General features: G+C 40.8%; 1 protein-coding gene across 1 annotated transcript in view; it reads right to left on the minus strand.

Moving 5' to 3' along the window:
- Nucleotides 1-187: 187 nt before the first annotated feature.
- The window catches only part of LOC113015709 (bone morphogenetic protein receptor type-2), a 40,963-nt gene continuing 24,846 nt past the window's right edge, over nt 188-16,304 (minus strand). Inside the window, exons 4-13 of the mRNA XM_026157863.1 lie at nt 13,171-13,278; nt 12,830-12,921; nt 10,432-10,662; nt 8,904-9,018; nt 7,634-7,794; nt 7,013-7,160; nt 6,512-6,648; nt 5,422-5,594; nt 3,994-5,333; nt 188-1,933 (exon numbers count right to left, since the gene is read on the minus strand). Coding sequence (XP_026013648.1) covers nt 1,680-1,933; nt 3,994-5,333; nt 5,422-5,594; nt 6,512-6,648; nt 7,013-7,160; nt 7,634-7,794; nt 8,904-9,018; nt 10,432-10,662; nt 12,830-12,921; nt 13,171-13,278 — 2,759 coding nt within the window. The 3' untranslated portion in view covers nt 188-1,679. The remainder of the gene's footprint in view (nt 1,934-3,993; nt 5,334-5,421; nt 5,595-6,511; nt 6,649-7,012; nt 7,161-7,633; nt 7,795-8,903; nt 9,019-10,431; nt 10,663-12,829; nt 12,922-13,170; nt 13,279-16,304) is intronic.

The following is a 16,304-nucleotide window of genomic DNA, read 5'->3' on the forward strand; positions in this document are numbered from 1 at the left end:
AAAAAAAATTCTTGTTTTCATAGCATAAAAGTGGTAAATATGGTGTTAAATAAATAAAATAGCTATTTCACAGCAGGTTCTAACCTTGCACATCGTCCACAAATGTTTTTCTTCTGAATAATGCTGACAACACCTCAGGGGCACCAAAGGCATGAACCCAAACACAGATTAAATGTATATACCCAACAATTATTTCATACATTTATTGAGGGGTTTTTCTTCTTCCATATTGACTTGAAAATGTTTACAGAAACTGTACCAAGCAGATGCATAGCAATGGAATCAAAGGCAATGTCCATTGAATGCAAAACACAATACCATAAAAATGATGCAAATATTAATGCGATACATGTAAGGATTGTTTTTTTGATACAAACTACAGATTACAAAAACATAAATGAGATCTTTTCATATGCGCTGAAGCAGCGCTGAAAATACAGAATGAGTATGTCGACATTTCAGCACGCCTGTACAGCGCGAGTAAATAACACGTGCACATTCACGCAACACACACACATCACTCACTCCACCGTCAGGGGATGAGACGACAAGAAACAAAAAAGTAATATCCAGCGTGCTTCAGTGTGTTTTTTTTCTTCAGTTTTTGATTTGTGTTTGAACAGCAGAATCTGGGGTTTGTAATATTTCATGTCTTGCAGACAGACAGCTAAATGCAGAGTCCATACTGAGGTCAAATGATAGTGGTACAGTGACTCCAGTCAGCCACTGTAACAGATGCCTCTGTAAGTTCAGCTCCAGTGATTGTAAGACCCCAGAATGAGATTTGTTACTGGTGTAATTGTGCAAGCAGACAAGTTCCACGTCAGCCCACTTTTAAGTCAGCTGGGACTGATTCTTTTGTGTTAGCGTTCCCATAAAGATAGTCCAAAGAGGAGGATTGTCAGCTATTTTCTCCTCGTGAGTCAGGTTGGGGGGAGCGAGGGTTATAATAGTGTGCGATGGATTGTTTACAAAACGACTGTGACTATTCATAAGTGCAACAGAGATTAACATATCAAAATAACAACAGGATAAAAAAAATTGAAGCAATAAAAACACTGAAAGCATCTAAAAGCTACATCCTATTGCACAATTAAAAGGTATGATACAAAAAGAGGATACAAAGTCATGAGACAACAATTGGTATTGCATACAAGGAAAATGTTTAAAAAGTTGCTTTGTCTTTTAAGACCATTAATTTGTTTACAGAGCCCACTCTCACTTTACTCGATAGAGCAAAGGGGGAGTAACCGAGCGCTCGAGTGTTGATTGTTTTTTCATCGCCTGTTTAAGTTTAGAGACCAATCTTCGTCTTGGTCGCAACAGACACGTTTAGGAAACACTGATTTCAAATTCATTCAAAGTGCACAAATAAAAAAAAAAAAGAATTAATGTACCACTATGAAACTTCAAACCAAGATTTAAAAAACACAAAACAAACAATGCAGAAACAGAAGCCAATGAAAATGCTGCATAGCTGGATTCCATTTAAAGCAATGCCATCAGAAGGACACACAGGAGCGGGACAGACCTAATTACTGTACATGATCAGACTCTATTGTTGGTTTGTGACATATTCCATAGCTTCCTCGTGCTGATTCAGAGCAGAGAGCTCCACACAAAATAAAATAATAAGTGCTCTCTAGATAGTGTTGCCGGGCCTGTTAGAGGGTCCAAGTTTACACATGCGTGTCACTGGGTTCGCTGGCCAAGCTGCCCCCCCGCAGGTAGATGGCTGAACTGGACTTGGGCCGGTTCTGACTGTGACTTTGACCTCGGGTAGAGCCATTGTTGTTAACTTCTGGCCCCCGGGTATCTGTAGAGATGACCCATGTGGTGGGTCGCCACTTTTTCAGAGAATAAGGGGTTTTGACGCGCTTCTTGATCTTATCTCCGGTCCCCAACGCTCCATCTGGCTGGACTAAACCATCTCCTGGAAAACAGGGTGGAACAATGATTAATGAGCAATGTAGCAACACCTTTGTGCATGAAAATCATTAAAGAGACCATGAAAAACTACACATTTTGATAAGGACCTTCTTTTCTATTAACCACTGATTATTAACTGAATTGCTGGATTAGACATTTAATTTCTAAAATATTCTAAATGAAACAAAGAATAAAATATAATGTTTCTTATTTTGACCAACAATTCAGTTTAAACTATTGATTTCTACATTTCACAAGCCTCTTTTTTCCAACATTATTATTATTTTTTTTTTTTTTTTTTAAATAGATAAAAAACTACTGATAATAAATCCAATAACTGGAGCACAAAAAAGAAGAAGAAGAAAAAAGAAGAATGACCAAAATCAAAGCAGCAGAAGCAGCAATTTTGACTGTGTAACCTACAAAAAGCTTTGGACCCTACATTTCCCATAATGCAACAACACTCTCTGTGCCTAGTAAACATTATGTCTTTCAAACTTCATGCTTCCATTATATATTGCAGACATCTGTTATGAGCAAATTGACTTTCATGTGCATAGTTAATAACGGATGGATTACAATTAGTTATAATACAATTTAGCAACAGAGGGCTGTTTGAAGTACTTTATTAAATGAAATATGCCAAACATTTGTAGGTTCCAGTTTGTCAAATGTGATTATTAGATTTAGTCTAGTGATACTCTGGGGCTTCTTGCCAATTCGTTTTATCTGCAGTCAAATTAACACTGAATGTATCTACAATATGTGTGGTTCAAAGCCCGAAATATATATAGACACTAGGGCTGCCACGATTTGTCGACTAGTCACGATTACGTCGACTATCAAAATCGTCGACGACTGATTTAATAGTCGACGTGTCGTTTGAAGCTTTGTAAGATCGCAAAAGACGCAGGAATAATAGCAGGATTTAAGAGTGTAATAACGGACTGAAACAGAAGATGGCAGCACAGCATGTACAAGGATGCCAGCTGCCATTAAACCCCGAAGAAGAAGAAGCAGCTGTGTCCCAGAATTCATAGCGCGGCCCAGCTTAGTTTCCAACAATGGCGGTAGCTAGTTAGTTTTAATATTACTCTTATTATTCTTTCTGGGTCACAAAATAAACGTTTAACATATTTTCAGGCGAGAATGTAGCTGTGTAAACCTCAAATATCTGCTCAGTTTATCAGGACACCACATATTTTCAAAAGCGCTCCGACGTTTTCGGAGACGTCTGTTACCCACTAGCTCGATAGCTAGCCGGGGGCTAGGTCACTAGCGCCGTGAGAACACCGGACTCCCGGCAAATTGTTTTCAAACCCACCGCCGTCTTTCGCGACTCAGGTTAAATATATATGAGTCACTTAGATAAATTAAAAATGTTATTGTTTGGCTTTTTTTTAGTATTTTATTTGTTCCTGAGTAAATCGGTTTGGCTGAGATTAAAGTTATAGTTTTTACACAGCTGATTATCAGAAGTGTGAGATGCTGGAGAATATACTCCGGTGTCCTGTTATATTTTAGATAGCAAGGAGTTTATTAAACTTTACCGAAACAATCTGCAAATTTCATTAAAATTGAATAAACTATCATCTTGTCTTTATTTTTAGTTAGCACCTTAAAAGCTTAAAGCTGTAAGCTAATGATAGTTATATAAGAGCAGATGCTGCTGGTGCAATAAGCTGTAGTTTTATGTCCAGTGGATGATGATCTGATTAGTCGACTAATCGCATAAATAATCGGTGACTAGTCGACTATCAAAATAATCGTTTGTGGCAGCCCTAATAGACACACACACACACACACACACACACACACACACCTTTGTGCTTCCAAAAATAGTCAGTTTAGCAACAAATTGGATTAGCTGCCACTGAAAACAGCCCCTCATGGAGATGTACCATTTCTCCATGTTCAGTAATATTTAATATAAACAACAGAGACCTGCTCTGTTTGGAAATTACTGAACCCTCTGAGAAATTTAAGAGTTGTTTTTAGACAATTAAACTGCAGTATGATCCAATGGGCCAATACAACTACAGAATACTTGCAAATGATTTTCACCTAGTGAGGCCAGGTCCTGTGTTGTGAAGGACAGATCCAGAGAGTTAGGTCTCTCTGGCCTACGGGCTCTGGGCTGCCTGAGCAGGGCCTCTCCTCTCATGGTGACTGGAGCTTCCCCCTGGGGGTCTGTTGCAACAGTGCCCGACAGTGAGCTTTCTCCTGGGGGCACCGTAGTTTCCCTGCTTGTCCCCTCACTGCTTCCCTCTGGCTCGCCTTCATCACTTTCTCCGCCGCTGTCGCCATCCCCCTGGCCATGCCCTGTGTTGCTGTTGTTGTTGTTGGTGTTGGGTCGGGCCGAGCGGAGAGCGGTCACATTCGTGGACGCGTCTCTTTGATCAGGCTGCTCTCGTTCTTGGCTCAAAAGAGGCTCGTGTTCATCGGGGCTCGCTGTGATGACGCCGAGGGACAGCCGGCTGTCATCTGACCTCAGAGCTCCAGATCCATTGTGAGTTATGTTGGAGCCTCCAAAACCTGTCGCTCCACCTGTTACTATGGATGAGATCCCAGCACTGATGTGACCATTGACGGTGCCGTTAATGGCTGCATTGGCATGTGTATCCCGTCGAACAGGTAAGTTGTTTGTGCCTGTGCCTCGGTGAACCTCTCCAGCCGAATTTGTGCCCGTAACTGTACTAATGTTCATCTTTGTTCCCTCCACCTGGCGCAGGTTGGACTTTCCTGAGCGCCCAAACTTAAACCTTAGTGAAGAGGAGGAGGATTCCTTCTTGACAGGCTTGTTGCGCAGGGGCAGACTGGATGGTCTCTTGGGCAAGTTTTGCTGCTTGGGCAAGGGAAAGATGGTAGGGGGCATTGTGGCAGCAGTGTCTGATGTACCGGAGACCTCACTCGCCATCTTTATAAGTGGATAAAGCAGGCTGGAACTGCCAGGACTAAGTGGGTCTGGTGAGCAGAACTGCTTCTGGGAGTGCTCCATTAAGTTCTCATCCGAGCTCTCCTTCAGGTTTTTGTCTACTTCTTTAGGGTCCAGCTTTGTGGTTTCCAGGTCTTCTTGGGTAAGATGTAGGCACACGGGCACTGTGGTGGCCCCTGCGAGTCCCTCTGACTCAGAGATGATAGTGGTAGTCGTAGTAGAGGCTGAAGGGCTACCTCTCATGCCCATGCTGGTGGTGCTGCTTTCTGGGCTGGGCAGACGGGCGTTTGCTTGCTGCTGACGCTCCTGGTTGATGGAATTCCTGTTCCTCTCTCCGGTCCCAACCCCAACTCTACCAGTCAAAGAACTAGTTGCATCCACCTGCGTGTTCTTGGCTACACCTTCATGCTCTTCAATGTACGTAGACGAATGGTCTGTGTACGGGCCAGACTTTGGCGTCATGCGATTTCTGGATCAAAGAAACAGTGTTGAAAACCTCAGCAAGATCATTTGAAACAATGAATACAATGACAGGATGTGGCTTTGTTGAAACATACCTCTCGTTGTGCAGTGTAGTGGACATGGGGTTGAGTGTAGGGCTGACAGACTTGGAGCGGTCCCATATGAGGAGCAGCTCCGCCAGACGCTCCTCAGCGCACTGAGCTGTGAGACGAGCCTCTGCGTCCTGGTCCCAGCAGTCCTCCATTGTCTCTTTCAGAGATCGAACCGCCTGGAAAACACAGCATATTATGGCTATTAACTACATGACTAGTATCAACAATATCAACACTGCAGTGCTTGTAATAGAAACACTTTCTGCATTTTGTCATTTATCCCCTAAGCTGGAGTAACTTTAGAAAATGAACTCTCCACCTGCAACACACACAGAGAAATTATAAACAATTGGGGGGTTTGGTGGTTTGCTTTGGACTATGTAATCAAGTGTATGTCCAATTGAACCAAACCCAGAGCTAGGTTTCTGGAAACAGTGGTCATTTCGACTGCAAATTTTGATTTTGTTTTATTCATTCTTTTCACTAAAACTTCTAAGTTCTTAAAATTTTAGTGAACTAAGTATCATAAGACTAAGAGATATCATAAGACTAAATCTAAAGTTATCAGTTGATTTTTAGTGTTTTTACCGGTGAGATTAGCTTCACAAATTGTCCTTGATATCAATACGTCTACTCTTCTCTCCTTCTGAGCACTGGCATTTTGTTGCATTTTCATGGGCTGAGGCCATCCTCCCAGCCTGTTTGTTGGGAGCAGATCAAATTGTGCGTGTCTGACCTTACTGAGATTACTTCTGATTGGATCGCTTCCAAACTCGTCCTGCCTTTCTACACAACTTCATCATCTTCACCATCCACATGTACGCAAGTATTTTTGTAAACATTACTAGTTTTTCCCTCACACATAAACAGGATTTTGGAGCTACAGAAAAATTAGCTTCTGAACAAATAAAGCCAGGGTAAACATCTTTGGAAAAGATTGATGGGGAAAAAAATATTTTGCTATATAGCCAAGCTCCAAAACAGACTATTTCTAAGCTTTTTTGTTTGCGGAATTGTTTTGCTATCCTGTTACAATGTGGCAGTATTCTCAAAGCATTCTCATTTTAGCCCTATTCCCTACATACATACGCACCAGACTGTTCTCTTTCCAGGCCTCAGGGAATTTAGGCCTTTGCTTCTCCCTGGATACCAGAACTTGCATGTCCTCAAATGTTGGGTGGTTCCCTGCTTCCGCCTGGAAGGCCATCTGGTACTCTGGCACAGACTCTCCTAGGGATAAGCAGGGACAGGAAGAGAAAAGCCTCGTTTTAGATGTCTATGACATATCAGAAATACCCATTAAGTTTGTTAAAAATGCACCTTTCACCTGGTGCTTCCTTTCCTGAGCATAACACAAGTAGCTTTACAGTCTTTTCTATATTTAATGTGTGCCTTTTTCTTATTTTGTATACATTTTGTCTGTTTGCTATTTATTCCTGCTGTCTTACTATTTATATTTTACTCCTGCACAGTTGGTGTGCAGCACACATAATTTCGTTGTACATGCAGAATGACAATAAATGGCTATTCTGTTCTATTCTTAAGTTGCAGTCCCACAGTAGGAATGACTTAACACAAAGCAGATATAACTCACCAGGGAAAAGGTCAGTACATCTCATGAAGGTCTCCCAGTAGACTAGGCCTAGGGCATACATGTCCACCTGCTTTAGTGCTGCCTCACAGTCCCTCAGGTTCACCGCGCCCTCAAGCACCTCGGGGGCCATGTAACGGATAGTCCCCACCTGGAAGACAAAGAAGGTGTAAGTGGGGGTGTGGTGGAACTGTTAAACTGTCCAGAAATACTGTAACACCGACACAGGTGGGTTTTGTTTGCTGTGGATGTAGTTGGATCACATTATTAGATCTCATAATCTCAGCTTTGACAAAATATCAGCAGGCTATATCTTTGCTGACAAAGTGCTAAACTAAATGAATGCATATATGCCAGAAACCACATTGACTGTTTTCTATAGAAACATAATCTCCTGTAGCCTATAGCCTCTCCGTGTTTAGTTCAGTAGCCATGCCATTTTATTTCATCTGAACTTGATGCTTGTAAGATGCAGTCTATTCTTTGCTGTTTGCTGTCTACTCCCGTTTTAGTAAGCAAATACAGAGACATGCTTAACCCTGACTGCCTGCCTCTGCTGCTGTCTTTCTAGTAGACTACACTCATCAATACAGGTGCATCCTCTGCTTCCTCTTGAACACTCACCTCACTTATAGCGGCGTTTTCCTCTTCCCCGTGCCGTGCTGCTCTGTTCCCTGTCAGCTTCATGGAAAGGCCAAAGTCGATAATGACACACGTGCCATCGGCTTTGACGAGGATGTTTCGGCTGTTCAGGTCCCTGTGTGAAACCGCTGGCTTATACAAGTCTTGAAGGGAGAATTGCAAAATTTAGGCTAATTTCTTTTTCATTAAGGATGTTAGCATGTACAGTACTCCCAAAACCTCTCAGACAGCACACTCAAGCAGGTTTTGTGGGATTTGCTAATGAATGATAATTGATTAAAAAAGGCTTCATATATGCATAGATTCAGATTTCCCTCATTACTCACTGTTCAAAACAAGCTGCACTATTAACAGACAACTAAATCCTCTAATCTAATCTACAACAATGGGATTAAGATCATATCAATGGCCTCCACTTGCAGTATCCTTCTGTCCAGCAGAGGGTGCACGGAAGACTGCTGCAAGCTGTGGAAGTCACCACAGCTATGTGCTGCCTGCTATTGATGTGCAGGACCAATGGGGGGGCGGGGGGGCAAGAGATTCTGCTGTTAGCTGCTGCACAGAGCTAACAAACACCAGCTCCCTCTGTCCCTGTTGCCTGTGACTTTAGCCCCCTCTGTCTTTTTTCCTTTGCAAAATAATACAAGTTTATCTTGTTTGTGCTGCAAGTTGGGCTTACAGTCTCTCTTACTCACAAAAAGTATTAGTGTACCTTCTTTCCCATGCCATTTCTTAAAAAAGAAAAAAAGGAGGGCCAAGTGTAGCCAATCAGTCTGAGGTTTGGTGACTTGAGACTCTGGCTCCAGCGAGCTCTACGCTACAGGGATATTCGCATATTACCTCAATTCCTATCTCTCCTCTCTTGTTTGTCTCCCTTTTCCCCTCTCTCTGAGGCTAGCTTGAGGCCAGTCTATAAATACCCATGGCTGGGCGTGTGCTAAGTGTGTACGTGTGTTTTTCAAAATGCAGGGATATACAGCACTCTAAGACAAATTGACCCACGTGCAGCTGCAGTGTGCCGCAAGTAAGACAGCTGAAAGTACTAGGAACAGAGCGGAGAAAGAGAAACACAGGCTATCCAAAGCATTTCTTTAAAAAAACAAAACAAAACACAGCAACAAACTAACTGGGCTAAAAACAAAGATACTTTCCCATTTCCCACGACAATTCTTTAAATGTGTTTGTGCTTCAGTAACAGGAGAAAGCGGCAGTCTTGGTAGTAATTAACTCTAAATCTCTCTGTGTAGCTCACCTCCTTTAAAGAGCTCGGTGTGCAGGTAGGCCAGGCCGCGGGTGACAGAGTGAGCCAGTCGGCAGCTGCCCACCCAATCGTTGGTCTGGATGTTCAGGTAGCGACTGAGAGAGCCCTGAGAACCACATGGAGGACAAGAATATAGAGGACAAAGAAATTAAGATGGTGTAGGATGCAGAGTTTCACAGTGTAACTGAACCAAACATCTTATCACTGCACTTCCGTCGAGTTTTGAGGCAACTGCAGTGATTTTATTGTTCTGCAGTAGAAAAGTCATTTATGATTTAGATGAAAAAAATCTGGCATAAAGTTATGACATCTTATGATAGGTATCAGCAACAACTCTATGAAAACTGGTTAGTGGAAATTATATTGGATATTATTAATTTCCTGCTTCAATTATCTCCATCAGTCTTGGCTGGGCCTAGTGCACCAAACAACCCCCCCCCCCCCTCCCTCCCAACACACACACATTTAATTTTTTTCTCTCACAATCAATCACAAGGCAATTTGTGCATCCGTTACTACAGAAAATTACATTACATCTGTTCATTTTAAATTGATTATATTATCATTTACTTGAATGCATTATATGTCCCAGTCTCCTGTCCTGGACTGCACTGTGTTTCCATGACAATGTGTATTAGGACTAATGGTTATCATAAATTAGAGGTTCCTTTTATAGGCTGGACTGCAAGTCAGCTGACTAGTAATTAGCTCAAGGTTTGGACAACAAGCATATTGAGCTTTTTGCTAAGTACACATTAAAATTGAAGTTGAGTTCCTAAGAGTAGCTTTCAGCAGTCAGTGTTAAGGTTCTTTTTATGTGCCTCTTTTTAACCTACTCAACATTTTTTCTCTTCTCTGCTACATTTTGAGAATGGCTGGAAGCACACTTCCAATAATGACACTGAAAAAACAGGATAAGTTAGCCATTTTTGTTTGCAATAAAGACATGTTAGATGTTGGTTGTGGGAGATTTTACATAGACTGAAGAGGTTTTAATCATCTTCTCATGCTGCTACTTCAAATTACTATCTTCCTATTGGCAAAACAAAGGTGGCCTTAACTGTGAAACACTGACAGGAAACACATTCAAATTATCAAGTGTGTGTCCACAATTTTCTCTCAGTGAACCTGCTTTAATATGTCCAGATGTTATGGAGGCACTATAAACAGCCAGTGTTTATGTTACCTTTCTAGCTGGAGAATGCCCTTTAATTGGCTGAGCTAGTGTGAGGAGAATTATTGATGCTGGATGCAGCATGAAATCGTATTACAGTTGCTGTAATTATTGACTGACTTCCTTATTAAAACGCCATGAGTTTGATTTGCTGCACCAGCTGTGTTTGCTTCTCCCAGAATTCTGTAGTATTAAATTAAACAGGCGTTGTCAATCCTCCATTACTCAAAGCTTAACAAATAGTTCAAGGAACAGCAGGTAAAAAGAAAAAGAAAACACTCTGTATGCTGAACACACATGCTTCATGTATAACACTTACATGGGTACTGCTTCCCCTGTACTCACATGTGGGTAGTAGTCCATGACCAGCAGGTACTCTGTGCGTCCCTCTGGGCCCGTCCGCTCATCGGCTGCCACGAACCGAGAAATGTTATCATGCTCTAGCAGCGGCAGCCGGTAGATAGAGCATTCGTTGAGGAAGTTCTGTCTGTTGGCTGCAGTAAACACCTTTACGGCGACAGGCCGCTCATCCAGAGAGCCGCAGTACACAGCTCCATATCTGCCACGCCCAATCAGCTGAAAGAGGTGGTGACAGCAGACTTCTTTGACATTCTAGACCTTTGGTACTTGTTTGTCTAGTAAGAGAATATCTGAATGAAGCGGTAATTATGTCTGAGTTGGTTTGAGTCCTATTACAGAAACACTAGCACACAGAAAAGACTTTTTGCAAACACGAAAGAGCCAAAAACAGAAACGGTAACAGAGGTAGGTACGACAACAAACCCAGACAGGCAGGGAAGAAGACAGATAGGAAAGGAAAGAAAGTAAATTACAGGCAAACAGCAGAGTTAAACAGCCAAATCATTCAATTAGAGAGCTGAAAAAACAGCAAGCCATTAAGCCCCAAACAGTCTGGCTAAAAAGTCATCAGCAAGAGGTTAAGAACTGAATTTACCAGGGCATTTATTTCTGGGCAATTTTCATCTCCAAACATTCGTGCCTGGTTATAAAATCTACTGCGGGAAACAATGGACCCTGTTTTGTCTGAGTAAGGTTTGCTGGCTTTCCAGCCCTCAGTTTAACGTGAAGGAACATGTGCCTGCGTTTGATAAACTGCAAGGACAGTGTTCTGAATTCAACTCCTGCCTGAACAAAATGTCACTCTCTCTCTCTCACTGACTCTGAATTTAAACCCACTGAACAGATGTCAGAAAGAGGAGAAAAACATGCCTGCACCAGTGTCGTTGGGTCATTATGTTCATATCTTATTTCTCTCATGAAAGTACACAACGGAAATTGTATTTTCTAGCTGTTGTTCATTTTAACTGGCCTAACATATACTAACACACACACACACTCGCTTCTTTTTTGTGGGACAATCAACTGCTGTGACTCTTGGATCTATTTACTATCATTTTGTGATAAGGTGACTAAAAGTAAAGAGTTTGCTTATGTCTTTTAAAGAATATACTTTATGTACTAAAATGTAAGATTGAATGTTTTATTTCTTCTCCTAAAAGGTCAGTTTGAACCTTCGGGATCCCCGACAGCCGAAAACTGAATGTTTTAGGTCAATTAGTAGTTACTGACACAACTACACATATTTTTTCAGAATATTTAAGTGTTTACCTCTTTGAAATAAATGGTGAATACTACTAAGGACAAACTGGCAGGTTGATAACCAATCCTAGCTTTAAAAGGAAAGCTCATGCTTGCCATACACCACAGTGGGATAGTGCACTCAGCATGAGTCACAGACTGAGAGTCAGGCTGAAAAATGCCAGAATTTCATTTGAGGAATCAGGTTGTAAACAACCAAAAAATAGCCCGTGTTGCTTTGGAAATTTCAGCATATTGCAGAAATTGAGTTTGTAGGAAACTGAACTATGATGATGACATTAAATGGAAACATTTTAATAAGTGAAACTGTGATTTTGAAATTTTGCTGCCATCCTGCTGTCTCCCTGGACTTACTTTAATCAGATCCAGCATTAATTTGTATTCCAGTCCTTTGTTTATATTGCTAACGTGGCTGCATCCAAACTCTGCCGACTTCCTATCACATTATGAGCTCTCCCTCTTTAGTATCAGGATTTCAGGATCCTGTGACAGTGTAAGCACATTTCTATTTTTGTATGCCTGCCCCTGTCACTGAATGCCTCCTGTTGTGATCAGATGATAAAAGTCACATTGAAATGACAAACATAACCAGAATCCTTGATGTATTTTGAGTGCATTTTTGTTTTCTCCTTTCTCTTTCTAGCTTAGAGTCTCTGTACTCTCAAAAACACACTACCTTGTGCAGAGATGCTGGAGAAGCAACATCATCTCTTTAAAGAAAAAACAAAAAAAACCCACCAGTATAAAGGCCTCAGGATTTGGAGGAGAAAAAAAGGAAGAAGAGGGATTTACTTTACTATTTTCACATACATCCCTATTGTACCAATTAAAAACTAAGAATAATGTGCTGTGTGGAACCATGGCAGTAATCTTACTAAATCTAGAGTATTTAAATAGCTGGACAACAATTCAGTCATGGCTGTATTTTCTTCCTATTGGCTCATTTGATCATGTTGAGCTGGCACATCCCACCGCTACACTAAATACTCTGGCTCTTTCCTGGGCCAGAAAACAAACTGATTCAACTTATGAAAGATGACTGCGCAGCTCCAAACTAAATATATTCCAAGTCACAGCTCCTGCAGCCACAAAAGAGGACAAGGAGTCTGATGTGCGCACTGACCTCCAGCAGTTTGAGATTGTCCAGGTCCAGAGAACTTTCCGAACCCGCAGCTTCCATCATATTCAGATTGTGAAGGCCTTGTTTGCCATTTCCTATAATACACAGGATACAAAAAACACAAATATATAGACACATTTATGTGTATGAATGTGAGAGTGAATGAATAGTGGTATTGTAAAGCGCTTTGGGTGCCTTGAAAAGCACTATATAAATCCAATCCATTATTATTATTTAAGCAAAACAACAGCTCTGATTTAGTTCATCAAATTCTACCAAAAAACATTTAAAAAGCCTTGAATAATGAATTCTCTTCCTCACACCTTGGCGTCATGGCAACTCACCATGCATCATGCGGTAACCAAAGAAGGCTGCTGCAGCTACCACAGCCAGCACGGAGACTGTTGCCAGGGCGATAATTACCGTCTCTTTGTAGCCCAGTGTGGGAGGATCTACAAGCAGATGAAAACATTGTAAATAAAAGTAAAAATCAAACTGTGACCTTTCTGTTATATTTGGGCCTGAGGCTGGGGGTTAATGGTCAAAGCCACTCTCTGGCCTTTGATTTCTAAATAAGAGTCAGAGGAAAGAAATGTACTACAGCTACACCCAGCTACCAGTTCTAAAAGGTACAGTCTGATGCAATGGAGCACAAGAGATGTGCAATACAACAGTATTGATTCATTTATGCCTATAAAAAGGGTGTAAATCTTCACGAGCATCATCAGATAAAAATACAAACCATTACCATTAAGAAGATTTTATTTAAATCAGGTGATTAAAACAACATAACTGGACATTTTCACAGGTTTTTTTTTTTTCCTTTTTACCACGGCATAGCTTAGGGTTTTATCTCTTTATGAAGCGCCTTGAGGCGACTTATGTTGTGATTTGGCGCTATATAAATAAAATTGAATTGAATTGAATCTCTACTGTAATTCTAAACTGTAATTACATTCAGTTAAATTTTATTTAAATTTTATTTATACCACACCAAATCACAACAACAGTCACCTCAAGGCGCTTTGTATTGTCAGGTAGATCCTACAATAATACAGAGAAAAACCCAATAATCATATGACCCCCTATGAGCAAGCATCTCTGAAAACATTAGAGCACTTATGCAAATATGTGATGTCTTGATAAATCGAGCAGATATTTGAAGTTTACACAGCACCATTCTCGCATGAAAATATCTTAAAAGTTTATTTTGTGACCCAGAAGGAGTAATATTTCAAACTCCGCCACTCTGTGTTCCTCCGCCACTGCCTCATTTGAGTTTTGGACGAAATGGATTCTGGGATATTGCATTTCATCATTTCGAGCTGATTGGAGACCAAAACAGCCAATCAGATTTTTTTGCACGAAGTCTGTGATTGGCTGGTTTTGTAGCACAAATATAACGTGTAGAGAAAGAGTTGAACGTGCACGGGCAGAAATGTTGAGAGCGCAAGTAACACATTGCGAGCGAGCGCAAATGCAAAAACTGAGCAAGCGGGGCTGCTATTGTGTGTGTGTATGGATAATAGCAAACACTGAAATACATTTTCAGCAATGAATTTTGTTCACTCAAATTTAGCTTTTCTTTGCTCAAAATAAATTTCTCCTCAAAATGCAACACTTGCACCTGCAAATTTTTTTTTTTAACATGTGCTCAATTTTTTTTTACATGCGCTCAGAATAGTGGCACAAAAATAACGCCATACACAACCAGTAGTAGTAAGATATACTGGAAAGTTTGTTTTACTATCAATTATTTTTAAATCCTGTTTCCATCGATGATTGTTATCTGTACTTGTACAGATAATTGCTTCTATCACATACGGGCACAAGGACACACATTTACGCACCAAGCTGAACAGTGGTGCAACACATATTCCAGCAGGGTTTTTTCTTCTTTTCTGCTCTTGTGCTGAAGCAGCGTGCCAAAATACAGGTAAGAAAACACAGCTTGTACTAAAAATGGATGTATAATTTAAGGAAATGCATTCACTATTATAATTTCATGTACAACAGGATTGTTTTTCCAAATACCCCTATACTGGTGGAGTCCCACAGAGGCTATTTTATTAATTGCTGTCTGGAGCACTGTGAAAAACATTGTTTTTCCTCTTCCGAGGTTACGCCCACACTAGCCCGGATAGATTTGAAAACGCTGCACGTCCACACTACCGTTTTTGGTCGTTTTCACAGAGTTGCGCGTCCACATTGAAATGGCCAAAAACGCTTACGTTCCAGTAAGTGTTTTCGGCCAGTAAGAAGATTCAACCTGCCTCATTTCGGTCTGCCACTTATTTACTTTCCGGCTCTTTGAAATGTCATGGCAAAATATCGAGGAAAAGCACAGAGTTTTTTTAAATAGACTAACAATGAGGTGGAGTTGTTGCTGCGAGTAACACAAAAGTACAAAGTTGCAAAAGCAAGTGAGAATTAAAGAATTTGAGGAAAAGCTATCTGTAGCATGTACAGACTGATATTAATCTTTAATAGGGCTGTCAAAATTGCCCTCCGCTATCTTAGTTTAATTGGTCACATGACTGCATCACATGACTAACATGCGTCAATGTTTTAGAAATTCTCCGTTTTCGCTGTCTACACTGCGATGCGAAAGCACAGTTTTCAAATGTATGTTTTCGAGAGCATTTTCAAAACGCTGCGTTTTCCATGAGCGAAAACGCCGTCTCAGTGTGGTCGGGAGGCCAAAAGGGAGAGAAAACGGACAGACGGAAGGACGTAGCCTTACTCACAGATGTAATCATAATATTAAAGATAAACCATTTGCAACTCTATAACACACATTTACAAAATGACAATGCTGCACCACATGCTGGGTTACGTTAGCAAGACAGGTAGCTGAATATTGTTTTAAAAGCTGTGACAGAAGACAGATTAAAGATGATGAGAGGAAAGCAGAAATACATCAAAATAACGAGACCAGTGACTAGCTGTGCTCTTAACTACATTTCACATCTCGGATAATGCTAATGAGGGAGTTGTTGATGGCAAAAGGGAAAAACGTACACTGCATAAAGGCAGAACAAGCAGCCTGTTAAGGACTTACTGGATTGCTGCATTACAAAACTTTTCATAGTATAATTATTTATTGTGTTTGCTCTGTGGTGTAATGTTTGGCTGTTTGTTTAATTTCTTCTTTCTTTGTATTCTATGAACAGAAGAATATAAAGGGGCCCATTAATGCTTAAATTATATTGGTGATGACTGATGATGCAATTGGAAACCAAAAGGGAGGTAGGGGTGCACAACAAATGGAGATTAGCAGGTTAGTGGTGTTAAACTCAGAATCTCCTGTGTCATAAAGTTGGCTTTTTTTCACCATGGTAAATTATAGAATTTCAAGAGTTTCTGTAAAGAGGAGTGGGCCAAGTAGTCTCTGCCGCATACTAAAATCATGTTTTGCTTCAGGATCAAATACGTAACTCACTTTTTACTCAATGACTGCAAATTCAGCAGGAGATCA

The sequence above is a fragment of the Astatotilapia calliptera genome, chromosome 23 (genome assembly GCF_900246225.1).
Source record: "Astatotilapia calliptera chromosome 23, fAstCal1.2, whole genome shotgun sequence".
Classification (NCBI taxonomy): Eukaryota; Metazoa; Chordata; class Actinopteri; order Cichliformes; family Cichlidae; genus Astatotilapia; species Astatotilapia calliptera.